Below are 24466 nucleotides of genomic sequence, written 5' to 3'. Positions count from 1 at the left end.
AAATAAGTTATTTCAGTAAATTACAATTAATTAATTATAATTCCAGAGCACCATATACACTGAATTTGTTTATCAGTCTTTGCCTTGTTTATGATGATGAAATTACTAATACACCAGCAAAGATAATTTTAGGAAGCATGAAGATAAATTAAGCTGTAATCAATTTAGACCAAAGGAATTTGAGCTCAAAATTTAACCATAAAATAACAAATCCAACATTTATTAAAAACCTTCTTAATTACAATTAAGAATAACACTATTATAAAACAACTCTAAATGTCAATTACCTAAGCAACATAATAAAATGATAAAAATATCAGTACATAATCTCATAGAAAGTAATTTGGTGCACAATAATTCATTTGGCACTTAATTCGTTTTTAATACATTATTATTAGTATTTATGGTATTAAAATAAATACACTGTTTTTTATTAGGTACTTTTAAGTCTGCAATTGTCAATAGGAGCACCATTAATTAATATTACATATAAATTCATTTAGCTTATAAATCATCTCTGTAAGTAATTCTGAAAACAAATGAAAGAAAAGAATTATTATATTTTTACATAATAATTATTATTATTATTTTATGAGCAAATACAGTACTACAATGTCAACATTTACATTTAGTTCATGAGTGTCTGTAAGTGGAGAAACGTACTGTTTACACATTTTAATTTTGGAGGTTCAGTTCACCATCATATTTTCTTTGAATACATAATCATTCATAGTTTTTGTTGATGATGGAGGAAACAAAATAACATTGAACAGAGAATTAGTTATGTACGACACTACATGAACTGGTTTGAAACTCTTTAGATTGCACGCTTTATCAAGGACATATTATACATCTACCTATCTTAGGTTTTGTTTTGCTAAAAACATATTCCCTTTCATAATAATCTGATTCTACAAAACATTCTTTTCTATTTGATTCATACATATTTTACATTATAAAACATATTAGCAGAAAAGTACTAACAAATTGGTTTATACATACTTTCATATTTTTCATTCAGGTCTAATTAGTTAAATTTTTAAAATTTTACTTTTCTACCTTGCAGAGCTTATTCCACATAAAGTGAAAATTTTTTTTATTCTTATGTTTACTACAGAAAATAGAGGATATGAAGCAATAAATGGATACAAATCTAACAGGATTGGCATTGGTCAACTGCTCATATAAGAACTTTAGCCATAAGACTGTTTGATCTTGTGCTTTAATGTTAAATTAAACGTAGTTATGCAACTAACTAGCATACTTATGACTGTGATATTCTCTTTTTTGAGTTGTTTATTAGAGGTTTATGTTCTTTCTTGTATGAATTAATATTATACTTTTTAAAATATTTTGTATTTATTAATAATTTCATTTATTACCATATTATATTAATGTCTGTCATAGAATGTTTATTTCTGTGTTTGGTGACTATTAAAAGGTTTTTTATTAAAACAAATTTAAAGTGAGCATTGACTGCCGAGGTATTAGTAATTACATAATAAAAGACTGCAAAATTATTTTCATCAATAAAGCACTGAGAAGGTTTTTTTTGTTGGCTTCAAAAGCCCGGAATTTTTGTATTTTTTAAAAGTAAATTCCAACCCTGCAGTGTTGATCCTAACAGTTCAGCTTGATTTTTTGATAAATTTAAATCCCTAATCAAGTCATTTAATTCACCTTGTGATATAAGATATGGCTTATTGGAAGATAATTCAAAATCAAAATCATTGTTGTCTTCTTCAGTACTGCCTGATTCTTCATCAGGCAGTACTGAAGAATCAGTACTGCCTGATGAAGTACTGATTAAGTTTATGCTTTTTAAACATAAATTCACAATTGGCTCAGAAACTGGAATAATTTCACTACAGTTCAAGTACAACAGGCTTGATTGCAGATTGCAATGAAGGATATTTTACAGTATGTTAAGATTTTTTAGAAATTCCAGACACACTTGTTAAACACAAATAACTATTGGTTACATGATCCTTTGATTCATGCCAAACTACAGGTACACCAAATGGCAAAGCCTTCTGTGTACCTTTCAGCCATCCTCTTAAATATACAGAACAATTAGTTACATACTATATGAGGAGCCCATGTCTTATCCTGATTACCAGTTTTATACTGTATGCTTTTTTAATTAAAGGTGTAATATTTTTTTTATTTGATTTTATAGTACTCACCACATACATAACAATTTACATCCACATCATTTACACAATTTTGAGGCATTATGACACTGCACACTGTTAACAAACTTAAGAAAGCAATAAGACTGAACAAAATTAATTCATTCCTAAATCCAATGCTTAATACAAACAACACAGCAATGTTTACAGCTACCTTTTTGACCTGCACAGACACGATTAATCTTGTCCATGAAGGCTCACTCTTCAGTATTAGATATGATGTCATAATATGTGACTATGATACGATTTAATTCTTTGTCTAGCATTGTTTATTTATAGCTTACAAATTAGACAGATTTAGTGGATCTGGTCTTGACCCTGTAATTTAAGAGAATCTATGCAATTACTATTACTCAAAACTTACAGATTTGGATCCCATCCTCAGTGTAGAATATTGATATATCTTTTAACAATTTACTGTAGGTGAATAAGTGGATCCTTCGGTAATTGATAAGAGAACCACAATAAGACAAACTACATGCATGTTTCTCACTAATTTCCTACATTTCAATGAATTAAATAACCTTTAAAATATTAAATATTATTTTACATCAAATTTAAACAATACTTACCATTTTTGCAATTTCTGCAAGTTGTTTAGACATGACTGACCCTGTTTCTTGAACTAGTTTAAAGAAATATCCATCAGTATCTTTTAATAAATTGTGAGGATGATCAAATTCCTGTAACGAAATCAATTAACAAAAATTAGTTCCTTTTCTATCATTTTTACACAAAAAAATACATACATATTTTGAAATTATTCAGAATGAAAAGATTACATTTAAAAAAAAAACTTATCAAAATAATATGAAAATAAATAATAAGGTATTTCAAAAATATTTAGGCATATAATGAAGTTAATAAATGTAAATACAAGGTGATGCAAGTGAATGGGAAATTTTGCAAATTATACTGGCCGTCCTGGGAATGTGGCAGGCCTGTGATACAGCAGGTATGAGCTTGACTTGTGTCTTGCGACAGGCAAGTGAGGATGCCGAACTTCAACGAAACAGGCCGATTGTAGTCACGCGCCATACTACTCTTGGTGCGTTACTTGAACGTGGAAGGATGCATGAACATATCAAGCAATCGGATTTATTATTAAATAATATTAATATTAAGGGATAATATATTAATAAAAAAAAATTGAGAATGAGTAAAAAAATGAACGAAAAATTAAAAAAAATTGTTAAATTATTAAAAATATAACAAACTTATCTGTAGTTTGAAAAACAAATAATAGAATGTAAAAAAAATTATGAAATTGACCCCAAAGCTGAAAAATCGTAAAATCGTAATAAAGAAAAGTTTAAAAAGTAAAAAAATTAATAAATCAAATTTAAATATCAATAAAAAATAATATAATTACAATATGTAACTAATCTTGAAAAAGCAAAAAAATAAAAACTTCATTGTAATTATATTGAATTAGAGATGTTATGGAACCCTACACATAACCTGTTTCTTTCAATTTGATCTCAGAAATAAGTGTCATTTTACGGTGACTCATAGATTTTAATGATTGATTTATGACTATATGCAGGAAATACCTAAACAATGCAATCTTGCAATGAGTCATAACAGAGATCTTCAAAATACCGAGAAATTATCAGGTAAAACAACATTTTTTAAAACAATTATTAACAGAATAACTGAAAAATTATTTCAATTGAAACTTTTTATTTTCAATTTACAGGTCAAACAGAAAAAAATTTGGAAAGGAAAAAAGACTGCATCATGAATCAATTCTGAGATGTGCTATCTGAAGCTAATTCGGGATACAGACTTAGAATTGATTAGTAAGATGATTGTCCAGACTCAAACAACCATGCGAGCGGCAAATTCTATGACACAAAGTGTCATGTTTTCATCAGAAGAACCGCCAACGAAATGCCAAAAATTTGAGCCTCAACGGAAATTTCTGTCTACCAAAAAGCAAAGGCAGAAACCGACGAATTCCATAATTGCTCCCACTGTACAAGAAAAACACGATATTGCAATAAATTTGTTATCCGATAGTAGCATTGTTTCTCTACTTCCCAAGATTATTAATTTTTTTTACTTTTTAAACTTTTCTTTATTACAATTTTTCAGCTTTGGTTAATTTCCTAATTTCCTAATTTTTTTACATACTATTATTTGTTTTTCAAACTACAGATAAGTTTGTTATATTTTTAATAATTTAAAAATTTTTTTTAATTTTTCGTTCATTTTTTTACTCATTTTCAATTTGTTTTTTCATTCTGTTTTTTATTAATATTATCCCTTAATATTAATATTATTTAATAATAAATCCGATTGCTTGATATGTTCATGCATCCTCCCACATTCAAGTAACGCACCAAGAGTAGTGTGGCGCGTGACTACAATCGGCCTGTTTCGTTGAAGTTCGGCATCCTCACTTGCCTATCGCGAGACACAAGTTATGAGCTTGTTTAGAAAACCTTGGCATTTAGTAATCATGAAGCAGTGGAGAGGGGCTGAATGTGTTTTTGTTATAAAGCTTTTTATATTAATAGTGAAAATTAGATGATTGCACAAAGGGAATTTTTGGCATCATTATCAGTAAGGATGCTGTGGACATGTGCCAGCAATACAGAATAGGAAAATTTAAAATTCATGAATTTTTTTAAAGAAGCAGATAAAGGATTCAGTGGCTAGGATATGTAGTGAGGAGAAAAAATGAATGATTTTAATTAAATGTGGGCAGAAACCAGAAGAAAAAAAATTGTGAGATAAGTGGATTAAGATAATAAATGGGTACAATAAGCCAACCAATAAGCAAATAGTTAATGACAGAAAATTATCCAACTGCAGTTTGAATGGCCAATTACCAAAGATAAGTTGTGATCAAGACTGAAGATGGTCTAAGGAACAAACAACATTAATCATTTGATGATTAAATCTTTTAATAAAATCTAATGTATTAATAAATGAACTGCCAAATTATCTTTTAGGCAATATATCAATCACTCTCCCAATCTCCATAGTGTAGTGGGTATCATCTCTGCCTTTCCCAGTTTGAGTCCTGGTCAGGCATGGCATTTTTTACATCCTATAAAATTTGTTATCATCCATTATAGTGACTATTACTGGGCATCTGCTTGTTTTTACTATTAATGAACACATATATAAAATATTTTACGAATTATATTTATAACAATTTTTATTTTTTTCAGTTAATGAAGATTTATCAACCCAGGAGCTGCAAAAATTATATTGCTACAATTCAGTTTCAAACTTACCACAGCTTTTCCAGCATCCATAACAAGCACTTTATCAGAATCCATAACAGTGTTAAGTCTGTGTGCAATAGTTAATACTGTACAATCACTAAATTTATCTCTTATAGTTTTCTGAATCAAAGCATCTGTTCTATAAAAAAAAGAAAAGAATTTATAAATTAAAATATTTTATAGTATAAAACAAAATTAAATATTTAAACTAACAGAAAAGTAAAGTATTCAAATATATCAATTTAAAGAACAAGGGAACAAAGTTTTATAAGCTGTGGTTACTTATTATTACATAAACAGCACAAATTACGTAATTGATAGGACAGGCTTGTGGGTAATTCAAATTTGTTTAGATCAAGAATCTGAAATATCAAATAATTTTGAGGAATGACTAATGAAATAAAAAAAATATTTTTTAAATGATATACAACTTTTAACTCATTTTAATTAGTAGACTCACACTAACAATTTCAGGTAAAAAACAATAAGAGAGGAACAAATCTTTATTTAAAATTGCTGTTATAGATTTCCAGTTTTAAATATTGTATCAGGAATTACTTTATTCTCTAATTTTTTCCCCTTCATTAAAATACATTCCAAATGTGTAAAAAAAACTTTTATCTCTTTGAACTACCGGCCACAATAGTTTGTTGTAGTTCAAAGAAACAGAATTATGCTTCTCTTTTCAGAAAAAAACTATATAAATGTTAGTTTAAATAGGTAAAGAAGTTTGTTTACTTTGGAAATTTAAAATAAAATTCCTGTTTAAAAAAAAGCTTCCAAATTTATAAATAAATTACTCTAAAAATAATCCTGATCTATTGAATAAAGTACTTTAAAATAGGAAAATAATCTCCAATGCAAGGTTTACTGTATGGGAATTGTTTTTTAATAGTAAAAAATTACTATTTATTGAGACAGGTCATGAAAAAGACATTGTTGCAAAGGCCATCATAATTTATAAGGAAATGGGGGTTAAAAGCAGATGTTGTTAGAGAGCAAGAAATAAAGTACACTCATCTCCTCATGGTGTCATGGTGTTTGTCGGGAAATGCTAAGAACCATGCAAAATACTTTTTTTACCTGTACAAAGGAGGTAACCAGCTTTTAACTAATATTTTTAAGAAGGGCTCAACAATTCTGAAACTCCAACACTTCAGAAAGTTTCAAATCTTCTAATGCTCTGAAGAAATTGTAATACACTGATAGTTTACTCAACAGGCTTTAATTGTTATTTATCAGTATTATTCTCACAAGCACGAGGGTAATGAACACAGTGGAAATCCAACCAGGCTAGATGGGAAGGGTGAGCAAAGAGAACCCTGACAACTAGTATTTAATAAAATACTAGCCCCTGATGACTACTATATAACAAAAATAATAATAATAAATCAGTGAACTTCTTTTTTAAGTGGTAATATTGATTGCTGCAATCATTAGCAAAATAAAAAATCTCACCCAACATTACTTATCTTGAATCTTGTATGAGCATCAGTTTATTACTTTATGCTCTCTCAGTATTTTGCATGGTTCTTAGCATTTCCCGACAAACACCATGACACCATGAGGAGATGAATGTACTTTGTTTCTTTTTCTCTTTTTTTTATTTTTTAAAACAATTTTTTATTATTTTATGTTTTTTCTGGAACAGTTTGTAAACAACATAATCTAAAGTATGCTTCAGATTATGTTGGACTTTACAAGTCCATGGACTTGTATACAATATTTAGAGCTTTTCTCTCTGAAGTGCATATATACAGATTGTTACTACAGGAAATTCTGGAGCAAGCCATATACAGTTGCCCATATGAGAAGCATTCTGCCCTTGCGTTGGCCTTATTTATCATCATCAAAAAAGCAACTTCAAGTGGAAACTGGAGGTGCTTGAAAGTGAAGGACAAATCTAAAGGAATGTACACCATATATCATCGGATATTTAAAGGTACTTTTGTTGATAACTGAAAGAGATATCAACCATTTTTGTAGAAACTTTAATTTCAAATAATGCAAGTGGTCTCAGAATTCGATATGACCAACTGTTTGGCCATAGTAATGTTGAATATCATCAAGGAGCATAATATGGTCGTTACCAAAAGCCATTAAAATGGCCACCATCTTGGAACATGAAGCATTCGTAGCAGTAAATGGTCCTACAATCTTTCCAGATATAAAAACTATGTTCATGCAAAATTTTAGTAAAACCAGTAGCAGATTTTACATGAAAAAGTAATAGACTCACAAAAACTAGATTTTTATACATATATCAGATGACTCTGAGACTTTGTACTTATTCCATACATTTCAATTTTACAGTATGCTACAAACTAAGCTGTTCAGTGTTTTGAAACTGTTGGGGATGCACTTTATCATCTCTCTTTTGTAGTTACCCAAGACTAAAAAAAAAACCTACTGTTTAATATAAATAGATACATATGTGAAACACTTACTGTGGGTCAACATTTGCAGTAGCTTCGTCCATCACAAGTATTTTATTATTTCTAACGATTGCTCTAGCGAGACAAACCAACTGACGTTGACCAAGACTGAAATTACTACCGCCATCCATAACACGAGTTTGAAGACCAAATTCTTCTTTTAATGACTCTCTTAATTCCACCTAAATAAAAAAATAATAAATCACTATTTATTTATTATCACAATTAAAAATTACATGTTGACTTTTAAAAAAATGCCCTATCAAGGAAGATATTACTTAATACGATGAAAATTTGAAATTTTAATCTAGTAAGTACCTTTGTCATAAATATTTTTTCTTTTTTTTTTAAACATCTGTATTCCTTTATGATAAACTTGTTAAGAATTAAAAGGTAAGTATTTAAATGTTCATGAATTACTAATACACAGCAGCTGCAATATTGTTTTGAATAGTTGCAATACATTCTAACTGGAAATTGTAAGCTAATTACTTCTGATTCAATAATGTAAAAACTATTTTTCTTTCTAAAAATAAAGAAGTCTAGTTAAATAAATGCACAAATTGTTTTTGGAATAAATGATTCAGCTTACCATTCGGCAAAATTTCAATTAAAAGATTTAATAAATCACAGCAACAACCATCTTTAAATTTAAAAAAATTGGCAATTAATTTTTCAATTCAATCATTTTAAAAAAGTTATGAAAGTTATGATGAATTAAAAATAAAAAGTATGATTACATTCATATAAAATTTTAAATGAAAAAATGCTTTATGAAAATCCAAAATGCTCAAATATGTCAACTTCAATAGCCAGGAGAGAGAAACAATATAACAAACAAAAATGTTAACTATTTACTAAAAATGTTCAATTAGCAAGCTATAGTTACTAAAAATGTTCAATTAGCAAGCTTTAGTTATTTCTTCATTGGCATATAAAAAAAACATCTACTGTAAAAAATTTTAATGTTATTGATTAATTTTTTTTATTAAATATAAAATTACTAGTTTAAATATATTTAAATCTTTTAATTTTAATCTCTGAAGTCAAGGTGCTCAACAAAATAAAGCAATAAACAAAATTTTTAATATCAGTATACTAGTATCGCAATTTCAAAAAATATTTTTTTGACTTTTTGAAAATATGGGGACTCATGCATCAGGGGAATTTTTAATGATTAAAGTATTCTTCATATTGATTTTAAGTAAATTAAAAAAAAAAAAGTAATCTTTTTTTAAATTTGGAAGCCACCCATCAGGGGAGGATATTAAGTTATTTTAGTGATTTTATTGTTTAAAAAAATACATTGAGCATTGAAAATTTGAAATTACAAAAATTCTCAAAAATTACAAAAGTAATCTCAACCCCTAAGTGGTGACAATAAATTATAAAAATGATTAAGTGTTTAAAAATATAGGGATACCGCAAAGTTATAATTTTCTAGGAAGCGGTAACATTTTTGGCTAATTTTTTTGTTTTTCAAGAAATACTCAAGAGTAAGGACTGTAAAAATATTAAGGTTTTACATTTTAAATGCAGTGGTTAACTTGTGATATGGATTTAAATATAAAATAAATTTTAAATAAAATTTTTTTTATTTAAAAAAAATATTTTTTGTTACCATACACCATTCATTCTCAAAGTGGGCGATAACACCCTCTAACGGGCGCTGGTGGCCTTCAGGGGGACAGTAGAAGGCCCACAGAATATTGGAAGCGTTCAGGCGGTCTAGGAAGATGATCACTAATTAAAAAAATGGCAAAAATTATGTTTTCCTAATACTTCAAACTAAAATTAAATACCTACTATAGTACAAAAAATTAAGGGATACTTATATTTTATGATAAAAAATTTGTATTCAAACTAACTTTGCAACCAAGAGGCTTAAAGAGATGAATAAAAAAGAAAAAATTAAAGCATTACTGTTTGACAGAAAACTTCAGATATCAAAAATCATCAAATTAAAAAAAAAATCAGTAACAAGAAAAGTTTTAAAAATTTGAACATTTTTCTTCGTGTTTGATTGAGCACATGGGGGAAACAAATTTTTTTCAAATAACTGCATTAAAATAGTTTGAAAGCTTAATACCTTAGCTTTAATTTCTTTTTTTATATGTCACTCTTAACTCTGATGAGGATCTTGGGTTAAGTTGGGAGTGGGTGATACATGTTGCGTCTCAATCTTTAAAGATTTCAATACCTTGACACAAAATGAACAAAAGCCAAAAACCATATAAAAAAAGAAGTACCATACAAAAAAAAGAAATTAAAGCTAAAGTCTTAAGTTTGCAAACTATTTTAACGCAGTTAACTGAAAAAATCTTATTTCCCCATGCGCTCGATCAAAAACACGAAGAAAAACTTTCAAATTTTAAAACTTATCTTTTCATTGATTTTTTTTTTAATTTGATGATTTTTGAAAGCTGAAGTATATTTCAAAAAGTAGAGTATTCAAGCTTTAATTTCCTTTTTTATTTGTCTCTAAGTCCCTTGATAGCAAAGTTAAAACAGTTTGAATACAATCATTTTTTATCATAATATATAGGTGTCCCTTTAATGTTTTGTACCAGTAGTACAAAAAATAAAAGAAGTAAAACTGATTTAAATTCTTTGTTATACAGCTACTTTACTAATACAAGTTCGAACCTTTCTTTGTTCTGTGTAGCAGTCACTAAATGTGTCATTTTGATGACTACTTATAATAAATATGTCAAAACAAATGAGTATTTATGATATACAAAGCATTATTATTCAACTATCAACGAAGAAAAGCGACAAGAAATACATATACAACACAAAATAAAATTGAAGTAGAAAAAAACAAACATATTTTTAATTTTTGAACATGAATTATAAACAAACCAATTATTGGATATTTTTTTTTATACTAGATTACAGCTTACGTCGTCATGTGGCATTTCTCAAACATGTATTTAAATTATTAAGTTATCAATGCTTAAGTCAATTTTTATATGACTTTAGATCTGTATGAGTTAAACAACGTAATTTTTCCAATCCTACATGAATTGACAGGATTATTGGTGCTTGTTCTAACTTGCTCGTACAAATTCTGTCACATGCAGTAAACAAGTAATTCCATGTTTGTTCCTGTCAGTGCGTGTTGCATTTCAAACCTATATAAAGGCAGTAATAGTTTCTTTTATTTTCATTAGCATTTTCCTGTGCAATTGGTAGCAGGTTTTTTAAAATCAATTAAAATATACCAAAATTAAATTTTACAGATGACTATAAGCACAATAAAAATTAATTTTCTCTGCCATCACAAAAAGCAAAGTCAGAATTTCAAAACAGAAACCAGGCATGGCAGATAAATATCAAGCGATTCAAAAAAGGACTTCCCAACTTTAAAAGCATATAAAATTATATTGAAATAACTTACAGATTCGTTTGGGGTCTAATTTCATTGCAAAACACATCACGGAGTCATGTAGTTCATTATTACTGAATTTGGCCGCCAGTGCTTGCAGGATCTTTTTGCATTTTGCAGGAATGTGCTTGCAGGAGGAAGAAAAATGCAAAAATAAACTGATAAATGGTATCGTTTATCTGAACATGCTTCAAAATTTTTCTAATTCATAACTTAGACGATGACGACCACGATGGACACCATTACTATCAACAAGACATGCCACTACTGATACTTGAATTTTCTTTATACTTGATTCCCAGATCATTGGATTAGTTGTAAAGGTCCAATTGCATGGCCACCTTGCTCTCCAGATTTGACCCCCTAAATTTTTTCTTGTAGGGTTTCATTAAAGATCGGGTTTAAGTATCACCCTTTGATTCTTGTTGAGCTAAGATTTTGAATTAACGGCCCAACTGCAGAGGTAAATGTCTGACTTGCTGGCTACAGTCTGGAATGAAATCAACTTCAGATGGAATATATGTCGCATTACAAATGGAAGCCATATCTAACCAAAGTGAATGTTGAGTGACAAACTTGATGTGCTTTTTCTCTGAAATGAGATCTCAACTGAATATGTAAGTTATTTTAATAAATTTTTGTATGCTTTTAAAATTGTTAAGTCCTTTTTGAATCACCCAGTATATTCAAAACATTTAAAATTATCCCTAACATTAACTTTCAGAATTTACATCTACAGAATAATTAATGTACCCATATCACCTAAAAGTTACATATAAGTTAACTTAACAAAACTACTTACCATTGATTCAAATGAGATTGTTTTTAACAGTTTTTCAAAGCATTTGCATTGCTGAAAATAGTTAAATGTTCAGTAAAAATATACTTATTCTACATTTTACCAAAAATAAGTTGAATAACTTGCTGTTAGCCCGGATACCTAATCTAATCTATCACCAGAAGGGAACTATTAATAAAATTCCAAAAATTGAAATTTAATAATTAAATTCTTGCTCTGTAAAATCTTAAAATTCTATTTTCTTTAATTTACTTGCAAGAAATTATTTGCCATAATGAATTATCAGTTAGGAAGGTTCACCATCATTGGGAAACTATTTTTTTTTATTTTTTATTTACTAACTAAAAAAAAATAGTTTCCCAATGATGGTGAACCTTCTTATCTCCTTTGAAATGATGTAAGTTTTAAATAAACGTTGTAGGCATATTCAGACAACTAATTCATTGACAAGAAGAAATGTGCGGACTAAGTTTTAATTCATATAGGTCCAATAAATAATCATGATCTTGTTTCCTGATAACCAAGTAGTGGTAATCAAAGATAGGACAGACAGACTATATAAACTGCATCATTAATAAACTCAGTATGCTTAAATCAATGAATGTAAGAGTAGAATTGTATGAAATGAATACATCATTAATTCTGTTTCACCATGTTTTTGAGGATTAGGTATGATTCAGTATTTCTGCCTACACACATGAAGTCATTATCCCCACAACATGTAAACGTTACACTAGCATAAAAATTCAAGATCTCAATACACTTAAATAATATGAAACCCGCAAATATAATAAATTTGACAAGAAAAATTAAAAAATCAAACACAACATAAATGGAATATAAGATACGTATTTTCAAACTTGAGGGGTTAACTTTAAATTAATGGTGCCATTGGCAACTGTGTTATCATACAATACATTGAAGGATGGAGTCGATAATTAGCTCCAAAATATGTTGGAAGAAAAATATGATTCATTGTTTGAACATGAGTCACTTAATATTACATAATTATAATCATATAATGTTTTGTCATACTGAACTATTTGTTTTATGATGCTATGCTAGTGAAGTGCATATATAGTAACAATCAAATCATTTCTCTATATATAAATTGCATACAAATGGTAATTATCTGGATAATAAGAGCATACAACATTTATTTCTGTAATCTGTATAATTTTTAAGATTCGTGATAAAAAAAATTAACATTACTTCATCAAGAGCTTTCCATAATATGTAATCTGGATACTCTTCAAAAGGATCCAAATTACGTCTCATCGTACCAGAATATAAAACAGGATCTTGTGGAATAATTGATATATGTGAGCGCAAACACTCTAAAGTTAGTGTTTTTGTATCGATACCATCAATTAATATTTGTCCTTCAATAGGAGACATTCTGAATAATGCTTGAATCAATGATGATTTACCTGCTCCGGTTCTACCAACTATCCCGACCTGCACGAAAACACACATTACTGTTAAAATAATATTAAAATCTGAAATATACAAAGAGTAAGTATATATTAAGGTTACATTGTAATTAACTTGGAGACATAGTCATAGTCATCTTCAAACCACCTTTTTTTTTACCTCCAGGTCTGCAGTCAAGCAATTCATTCCGCAGAGCATGAGATGAATGTTTTGTAGCATGTGTGAAAAATGCCACACCTGACCGGGATTCGAACCCAGGACCTCTGGGTGAAAGGCTGAGAAGCTACCACTCGTGCCATGGAGGCCGTCTATCTTCAAACAACCTAGCAAGCTTATTGTAAAAAATAAAAATATAAGTGGTTTTCCATTAACTACATATTTTAGTAAACCAAATATGCAAATGAATACCAGCATGAGTCTATTGAAATAAAGGTGATACAATTTATAACTATTTCAAAGAAATTGTTACATATAAAACAAGTGGGTTAATACTCATATATATCAGTAATTCCAAGTGCCTATTCAAATTGTAGTGGTGAAACTGAACTGAAAGGAGGTTGTTTGAAAACGTGAAAGGATGAGATTGTTGTTGTTAGGTAGGGTAGTTACTTGAGAAGAGTTTCATACTTCAACATCTATAATGATACAATGGAAGATTGTACTACTAATGAGAAATTCCTTGACATGACCAGAAAAATTGTATTTATGGTAAATATATTTTGATATAAATAATATCATAATTTCAGATTGCACTTTCCATAAGCAAACATCCCAACCCCCGTAGGGGAAGTTAATGCCCACCATGCATCCATTAATGCCCACCTTGTGACAATTCAAGTCACCACACCACTCCCTACCCTGTTCGTAGTCCTGATGGGCTTTAATGGGAGTCATAAGCAAATAATATGCATTTGTTAAATAACTGTAAAATGCATGTCTTTTTGTTTTTATGGATTAGTATGCACAGTTCTATTCAATTTGCACTTCAGCCATTATGCTTATTGTGGAGTAACCACATGCTTATTATGTCAATTGTTGACTGAATTTGAATAAAAAAATGTATAATGAATTTAAATAAAAAATTGAAATTTTAATGAAATTTATATACTACCTTATACAGTTACACATTTAATTATAGATCTATGCTATAACATTATATGTGTAAAATTCTATGATCAGCATTTCATTCTGGTTTTACTATCAGTATTAGACTACATAACTGTTAATAGGTATATAATTAAATATTACTACTGCTTTTCACTCTGGTATGATGGTTAACTATTCTTTTATTCAAAGCAATGTTGTAAAAGGGCCCAGGTTCAAAATAGTTAGGGTTACTATTTTTAATTACTTGTACGAAGTAAGGAAGTGATTGTGAAAAATCTCAGTTTTCAGATTTCAACAAAAATATCCATTTTGACCATCCCTGAATCCATTTTGACCGTAGGATGTTGACATTTTGGATTTAGGACTGTTGTAACATCTAGTTATGTATCTCCCCTTTTGACTGCAATTGACTGAACTAAAAGTGTCCAAAAAAGCCCAAATTCCAAACAAAATTTTTTTTAGATTTGACTTTTTCTTAATTGCAGTAATAAGCCCTCACTGAGAGCTTTTCAATGATATATGATAAGTGGTGCTTATTTTCATTGGTTCCAGAGTTATAGCCAAATATAATTTTAATTAATGAAATATTTGGAACTTACAAGGGGAAGGCACATAGATTCGAATCCAACTTAATCTCCTTTTTTTTAATTTAAATATATTGATTTATTAATAATTAATAACCACTGATTGTGAAAAAAAAAACTATCAGAAGTTATTAATGAAATAAAGTTTTATGTATTTTTCATTTTAAAAAATAATTTAATAGGCGTACAAGGAAGTCATGTAGTATACATATCAGATGTAAATTTTTGTCAATATAATGAGTCATTTAATAAATAAATTAAAGAGACAAATGAAACGATGAACTATTTAATAGAAAATTGAAACTGTCTGACACTCAGGTTGGCATCCCTGATGTGAAACACAACCATTTGAAATGAATTTCCATTTTTATAACCCATTTTGTTTATTTCAAAATACTGACTTAGTTTGAATTGTATATCATGGAAGAACAGCACGGTGTGATAAAATTTTTTTTCTGAGAGTGTAAAAAAATTAGTCTAAATTTACACACAGATGTTAAAACAGTAAGGTAAAAAGTATATTAACTGTACAAATTTTTATAAGTTGGTTGAAAAGTTTAAATTGGGCAGAACAAGTATCACTGATTTTCATAGCAGAAGACCAGTAAAACTTTAAGTGATTTTTGCAAAACTGCATTAATGATCTTATCGCAAAGACAGAAGCACAAAAATTAGGAAAATTACAAATTTGTTATCCAAGTATTAGCACTATCCACTACATTATTCACGGTAAGATGAATTACCATAAAACATGTTTAAGATGGGTTCTGAAATAGCCTAATTAAAATCAGAAAGACAACTGAATTCAAATTTATACAGAACTTAAATAATGATTTTTGACAGAAGGTTAGTGAAATGCTCTTTTAAATTTCATAATAACTTGTGATGAAACTTATAATCATCATTTTGAGCTAGAATCCAAATGGCAAATTATGGAATTTTTCACCTGCTAGGAAAAAAATTCAAAACCTACCATCAGCCTGTAAAGTGATGGTAATGGTATTTTGGGACTCTAAAGGCCCAATTTATCGGTGACTGATTGTAAGAACATTGAACAATCAACACTGAGTATTGTGATATGCTATGTAATAAGGAAAAAAGTGTAACTTCTGCACAAAAATATCTGCTCCCAAACTGCTTGAGAAACATGGAAGCTATTCAAAAGTTGGGTTGGGAGGTGTTGCTATATCCACCTTAATGTTACGATTTCAAACATCAGATTTTTTTGCTTAGTCCTCTCAGAGTTTTAACATGGTATCACCATATTCAGAAACAATGAGGAAGACACGAATGTGGTACAAGAATGATTCAGACACCAAGGTGAACAATTTTTTTTACTACTGGAATAAGAAAACTCACAGAAATGGGTCAAGTAACTAAATGTAATCGGACATTATGTTGAAAAGTAGTGTCAGTTTCTTTGTCACTGAATACATAATAATTTTTCTAGTCTTATGTCTCTTATTGAACAACTCTCATATTATCATAACTTTTTAGTAAAAAGTATTTTTTTTTAAATTTTTGATTATTACATATTTCATGACAAAATGCACTACTAAGCCAAAAATCACAAGAAAAAACTTATTACCACCAGCAGGGCAGGTCTTATATATTTTTCCAGGAATGGTAATTATGCTAAATAACAAGCTTAAGAAGGATTATATGTACAGAATTCCCAGAAAATTCTTGAAGTCATTAAGAAAATTCGTTTTTCATATCTTTTGGGAGGATTTTTTGGGGTGGGGGGAGTGTAAACCACCTTAAATATCAACTTTTCAAAAATAATGGCTAAGATATAAATTATAGGTTTAAAGAATTATATTCAAATAATAAATTAGATCAATTTGTCAAATTGTTTAAGGCCATAGCTCTTTTCAAGGATACACAAACAGAACAAATATATTATGAAAACTACTTTTCTAGATTTGGAGCCCTAAAATGGGGTTTCCAGTGAAAATCTCATGATTGAATATTTAGTCAATTACACAACTTTCTATAAACATTGTGCATGCGCGCGCGCGCGTGTGTGTGTGTAAATATACAAATACATATAAAAAATTAAGAAATAAACTTGTTAATACAGTCACTAATTATGAGAATGATGTAGAAACTGCGATGTGTGCCTCATATGTCTATGTCAATAAAAACATAATACATGGATATTAATACCAATCAATTGGTTGATTGGAGGAAAAAGTGCAACTCTATATGTAATATATACAATATATTGAAAAAAATTAACAGTTTTAAACTTTTTTATACATATATTTATTAGTAACATAAAATAAAATTACCTTTTCACGAGGTTTAATTTCCAAACATATGTCTTTTAATACAGGAGGTTCATCACTTGAATAACACAAAGATAGGTGATTAAACTGAACTCTACCTTCTCTAGGCCAATTACCAACACCTTCTTTACCCTTTTTAGAACCTAAAAATAAGATATTAAAAATATAAAGATGAATAATTTAACTGAACTTACAAATATTTTCTTTTAAGAAAAACTAGATGATGGGTGAAAATAAAATTGGTTTTAATGTTATAGTGACTTTACATTTAAAGGAATTTACAAGCAAGTTTTATAAAATCGTCCACCAATAAGGTTAGTCATATGGTGAGAAGTGCATTGCTAAAAATTTGATTGATTAATACTTATTTATGCATGAATGAAAAGGAACTATTTAAAATATTTTATTAGCTAGCCAGGACTCCCCCTTCCTGTCCATCACTTGCACTTGCTTGAATTGTCTTCACTTGCCCTTCCTGTCTAGCCAGGGCCCTCACTGTGTTCATTATCCTCATGCTTGCGAGAATAATACTGATAACTAACAATTAAATTCAGTTCAATTTATAAACACTGTTAGTGTATTGTAATTTCTTTAGAACAATAGTCTGGTCAACAAAGGACTCAAAACTTTGAGTGATCTGAGCATGTGGGTTTCTGAGTAGTCGGTCCGCATCTTAAAAATAGTAGTTATAGCTGGTTATCTATCCATCCTTCATACAGGAAAAAGTATTCTGAATGGTTCTTAGCATTGCCCAACAACACCAAGAGAATGTGACCATACTTCATTTGTTATTTTTTATCTTTTTTGTTTTTTTATCAATTAAGCTGAGGCAGGTGCATTCAGTAATGTTGTACACACAATAATTTTGAGTTGGTTGAACTGCTGTGCCGTATACCATTGCACTTTTAAAGCTACTTTTCTTGATAATCAAAATAAATACTGAAAAAGACAGAGACCTTTTTTGTAGAAAATCAATTTAAAATACTGCAAGTGGTCTTCAAATTCAATTTTACAACAATTTGGCCATAGAAAATTTGATTATTGGCAAGAAGCATAATCTGGTTTTACTGGAGGCCATTAAAACAGCCATTTTCTTGAAAAAGTATAATATTTTATAATGGCAATACTACTATGTTCTTTACAAGTATAAAAACTATGTTCTTGCAAAATTTCAAGTTCTCAATTGGTCAAGTAGTTTTTTTAAAGAGTAACAGACAAAATTCGTAACGTTTTAAATGAAAAAAGTGAAAACATGATTATTTTTAATATGTGAAAATATTTTGAATTAACAAGCAAGTATAATGTTTTTTTTTTTTATAAGGGTATTAAGGCTTGGTCTCAAGGTATGATGACTATTGATTGAGTTTTACTTTTTGAAAGTAGAATGTAAATTTTTCCCACTGAGAACAAGTTTAACTTTCACAAATGTAATAGTGTAAACTTCTGTACTACACCAAAAAAAATTTGTACAAACATAAAATACTAATTTTTAAAAGAATTTGTTTAAAAAAAATGAATTTACTAATGTTGGGATTTACAAAACAATGTACTAAGACTATGCTGCTTGATAAGTTTATGTCCGTCCCAAGATTGCTTTCTTTAAAATCTAATTGGAATATCTTACTGTCAGATACATCAGATTTAGCGTAAACATTGGCTAATTCTATTGTAATTTTGAATATAATTTAATATTATAACAAGTGTATTACTTTTAATAGTTCTTTATTAATAGTCGATGGATTAGTACTACTGTAATGGATCCATTGAAATATTATTGCACAGAGATCTTCAATAATAAATTTTCTCATATCTGTATCCTCTTTTTTTATGGATAAATAAGTTACCGTATTACGACATCGGTTCAGTTCAGTTCACAGCACAGTTGTTACAAAAAAAAAATTTATTTTTCACAAAATAAATGTAACTTCATGTGGAGTAAGATAGCTTGTCAGAACTTTATAGACGAAACAAAATTATCACCATAAAAAAATTATTTTCCTTTTGCAACATATTTCAAAAAGGTCAAACTTTATAGATAAAAGAAGAATAAAACATAAAATGTAGATTCTTTTTTTTTATCAGTTTTCGGAACAACATTTTATGAGCAAAATCACTGGATTGAAGTTCACACTGACGAATCTGAATATAAACTGTCTTATCGATGGTTTCCAAGTCTAACCCAACCACTATTCCTGAGCATTACTCAGTCTATGTGAATGCGTGTATGCACACTAATGTAATGCTTTCTGTGGGTAAAGTTTGTTCCCAATGTGAGCATGATGTCATACTATGATAAAATTTATTTTCAGCAAGAATGCGTGATAAGAACTGATCATCAAAAAACAGTTTATTCTCATCTAATTATGCCATGATTATCCACAATCAGTCTTCTCTTAATAAATCCATTTAACATTGCATTTTTAAAATCGTCCATCAACATAATACAAAATTTATAAAATAAAAAGTATACAATACAAAGTAACCAACTTAATTAAGCCCTATGAGCCTATTTTAGTCAAAATTTATAATGGTTACAATAGGTAAAAATAGGGCTGATTATATTAAATATACCGCCTATTGCAGTATATTGCGGCCTATAAAATATGTCATCTTATATGTGGTGTATAAAACATGCCGCATATAAGGTGGCAATGTAAATCAAATTTATATTTCAGTAAACCAAAAGTGATTCTGATCTAAAACAATACTTCCACTGTCTTCCGTTTACATTTATTACAGCTAAATAACTCAAGCATAAACTAGTTAAATTTAAAGTGATTAAGTCTTACGTAATCAGATTTTGAATTGCATTCTGTCCAACAACACTCTTATCCCTTGTTAGGAAGGGAATATACATTTTGCTGGTGTTAAGTTGTGTGATTACTAATTTGCTTTGCTTAAAAAAGAAACAGATTCTAAAATATTAGCTCAGTAATAGGGAGGGGGGAATTCTTAATATAGTTTTAAACAGTCATGTACATCATTTCTTTTTGTTTCTATATTGTTTTTTTCAATATTTCAGTGCAACCAAGAAATGATAATTTTGTATTTATTGTGTAGGTTTATGTTATAATAAAACTTTTAATTTTACAAATCATAAATTCAGCCTATTTTTACTTCAGTTTTTTTTAAGTTGGAGTAAATTTAAGTTTACAATTTACACAAAGTGTTAGCTAACATTAATGTTGATGACCTCATCAGTACAATTTTACTAATGAAAATTATTTTAAATGTTGTTTATTATAATTGCAGGGACTGATGGATTATACTGTTATTTTAATATTGATTATTTTATTTTCCTTGTTAAAATATTTTTAACTGCAAACCAAGATTGTAAAGTAAATTATAATTAATAATTTGATTTTCTTACTTAGAATACTATTTCTTATGTATAAGATATGAACATAAAAGCAATTAAAATAAAACAATAACAGAAACGCCTCACTTATTATAGCATTTCTAATAATTATACTTTGTAAAGTTATCACATATAAACAATTGAATAATTTTGCTATTTTAAGTATAATTGAATTAAAAAAAGAATGTTACAAGTTATATTAAGAAAAACAACATAAATTCAGTCTATTATCTCCAAACTGAATGTAGATTTCAATAAGTATGAGTGAATAATATATTGGAAAAAGCTACATGTGGATAAAATAATAGACAAATAATAGATGACTATAACAACAGCAACGACTGGAACTTGTATTGGCCAGAAGAGCTGAATTGATTACAAATCTTTAGAGACATATCTTGTAAGGTATACATTATCAGGGTGATATTGCATAAATTAGGGAATAAATTCCTGATGATATCAATTAATTTTTTAATAAAATTATCAATAAAAAAAAAAAAAACTTGCCTGGATCAGGTTCTTCACTTGGAAGTGTTGCATACTCTAAAATACGTTCAGTTGAAGTCATATGATTAGCAACTTCAGCTGAGGCTCGCATACCCCATTGCAAAACAGCAGCAACTGCTAAAGACTGAGTTATAGCAAGACCAGCACTTGCTCCCACCCCATTAACACCTACAATAATCAAAGAATACATTTTTTTTAAAATAAAATTAAAATCTAAATAATTAAATTAAAAAAGATATATCAGAGAAATTTTTAACAATCAATTTTTATAACAACACAATATCAAATTAATGATCATATAATATGTAAAGAGACACAGACATCTGTAATTAAAAAAAAAATCAAAATGAGATATGCAACTTTAAAAATTTTGTACGTTGACATCTTTGTTATTAATTTAAAACAGTTGATTAACAAATATTTTTAAGTATAAGTTTGATCAAAAAAGTATAAAGAATTTTAATTTTTATTAAAATAATTATTCTTCTATATTGATGTTGTTCTCTTTTGAAGTAAACATTCAGAGGTGTGACACACTTATGCCAATGTTTCTTCCAATCTCAAAACATTTATGGAAAGCATTTTATGGTATAGCTTTAAATTTAATTAGCGATCTTTATTTAAATCCCAGGTTGGAATTGTAGTCAGCCATGGTATTTTTCATACAATACAAAATTCCCATTTCCATGTACAAGCTTCAAGAATCTGAGATGAATAACTCATCAATCAAAAAAGTTATTTCACATGAGCCAAAAAAGAAATGGAAAAAGACATTTTTACATCTTCAGCAAATTCTCTAGTAGTGATTCAATGACTATTATTGATCACAATGACCTTTATTTTGTTGTTATTGTGTTAGGACGTCCAACCCTTTTGACTTCTTTAACATTTTCATGGCCTTCTTAAAACTGTTTGTACCGTTTATAAACTTTTAGTGTTGATACAACAACCTTGTCCAAAGTCTTCTACAATATTTTCAACATTTCACTGAACTATATTCCATTTTTAACGCAATGTGTAATGCAAATTCTTTGTTCTTTCATTTGCAAACAAAATAAATCACCACTCAAAATAAAATATGTTTTTCAGTTGTCAAATTTGAACTACATGTCTAATATGGCTGAAAGAGTTGATACAGATTATAAACAGTGCACAGAATTACAAACAGAATTCTTGTTACTCATATTTTTTAATCACACCTCATAAATGACAATCTTCAATAATTTACAGGAGACAATGTTTTTCTTCACAAGTTTGATATAACTTTCTTTTCAGTTACTGGTATTAAAAAATTCATCCAACATATACGGGTCAGTCTTGAGATAAATGTTTCAGAGAACCCATAAACAGAAATCAGGATATGAGAGTTTCAGTAAATTTAAAGGTTATAATTCAAGCGAATTTACATAGTAACTGATTGTAATGCTTGTGTAACACCAGCATAACTGAACTGGCAGTGAGGCATGCAGCATTATTTCCCTATAACCAGCTTCTTGTTGTTAACAATTACACAAAGAGCATAATTACTTTTTAATGATATACAAAACAGTTAATACCTAATTGAAAAATAGTTTAAGAACTTTTCATCAAGAAACTACAAACCACACACCAATTTCCAGAGAAGGAAATGTTATTCTTCAGAAATATAACAATTCTGAGAATTTCATATGCTGCTGTTTTGACCATTAATGTAATCATAAGATTACATTACTAAAATAAACAGTAGAGTATGAATAATTAATTTCTTATTTATATAAGAAATCAAGCTTCATCTAGATAAAAAAAAAAAAAAAAATCACTAACAGGTCTAAAATCTGGTGTGAACTAAACTTCAGCTTTGTTTTCAATCTTATAATCAACACTGAGAGAAGATCCAATCTGTTGAAAAATATTCCTAAGCGACTTTTATGGAGAACTTAGCAAATTACTGATGAGTGCTTTATAATTATCATGTAAAACTGATGAATAAACTTAGATGTAGCACCTGCTTCATGAAACCCAGTCTGTTAATGATAAATAATAGATTTTCTGATAATGTACCAACAGAAAAGTTAATTCTAAATTTTTTTTGTCATTCTGAACATAATGAATCATTAGATAATGTTCTGCAGTAGATACATGCTGAACTAATGAATATATCATGTTTTAATACTGTGAGACTACTAACTAATGGGGAATGATGTAACATGTGACCTATATGTTTCATTCTGCATGTGAATGGCCACAGTAATGTAATCAACTAAAGTAGTTTAATAAATACATTACAATGATGCGTTCTGAATTAATATCACATAACTTTATGAACAGTCTGTAATATTTCACACTTCTCAATTCTCTTTTTATCCTCATTTTATGACAACTTTAAACAGCAAAGATGTTCTTTAAATATATCCTTTTTAGATAAAATTATTTTGTTTTGAATAGTTTTTAATATTTGCTTATATTCTTCCCCCAATTTGTTTAGTACATAAACATCAGATAAGTAATCTGATACTAATAACCAAAAAAAATTATAACTTACTAAGTAATAATTGGTTTAATAGTAATAAATAATAGAAAAAAAAGTAAAATTACCGGTATGTTTAAATACTAAGAAGTTGAATGTAACACAAGTAATGAAAATAAAACATAATATATCTGTAATTGATGAAAATCCAGCTGATGTGTAAATAAAGAGAAACATGGCACCTGTATGAAGATCCTAAAAAAAAAAAATTCGATTTAAATTGATTAACATTCAGAGAATCTTAAGCATGATAATGTTTAAAGAATAGAAAAAAAGCAAAATAAATATAATGTTGTAAATACTACTTATTTTTTTTATTAACCTCCGGGACCACCGTTAGGAATTACTTCAGAGGATGAGATGAATGCCAATTTTAGTAGCATGTGAAAATGCCATGCCTGACCAGGACTTCTGGATGAAAGGCCGAGATACTACCACTCGTGCCACAGAGGCCGGCCGATTAATAAATACTATATAATACTAGTATATAGTAATTCGTTAAGTTACTTATTATTACTTTTTAATTATTAGGTTTTCTGTATTAGTTTCAATTTTATTGTAATTTACCATTACAAGTTTTACGACGAGGCAATTAATAGTATGGTTTACTTCACAATTGTGTGTAA

The 24466-nt window shown here is 28.6% G+C and overlaps 1 protein-coding gene across 1 annotated transcript in view; it reads right to left on the bottom strand.

Annotated features, from left to right (window-relative positions):
- Positions 1–201: 201 nt before the first annotated feature.
- Positions 202–24466, bottom strand: part of LOC142333290 (ATP-binding cassette sub-family C member 4-like) — a 92550-nt gene continuing 68285 nt past the window's right edge. The window contains exons 21-28 of the mRNA XM_075380312.1: positions 23909–24035; positions 21335–21502; positions 17473–17612; positions 13266–13511; positions 7879–8048; positions 5441–5570; positions 2765–2875; positions 202–529 (exon numbers count right to left, since the gene is read on the bottom strand). Of these exons, the coding sequence (XP_075236427.1) occupies positions 512–529; positions 2765–2875; positions 5441–5570; positions 7879–8048; positions 13266–13511; positions 17473–17612; positions 21335–21502; positions 23909–24035 (1110 nt within the window). The 3' untranslated portion in view covers positions 202–511. The remainder of the gene's footprint in view (positions 530–2764; positions 2876–5440; positions 5571–7878; positions 8049–13265; positions 13512–17472; positions 17613–21334; positions 21503–23908; positions 24036–24466) is intronic.

Source organism: Lycorma delicatula, chromosome 12, assembly GCF_047948215.1.
Source record: "Lycorma delicatula isolate Av1 chromosome 12, ASM4794821v1, whole genome shotgun sequence".
Taxonomy (NCBI): domain Eukaryota; kingdom Metazoa; phylum Arthropoda; class Insecta; order Hemiptera; family Fulgoridae; genus Lycorma; species Lycorma delicatula.
Note: the sequence above shows the minus strand (reverse complement) of the source record. Positions and strands in the feature narration are given on the sequence as shown.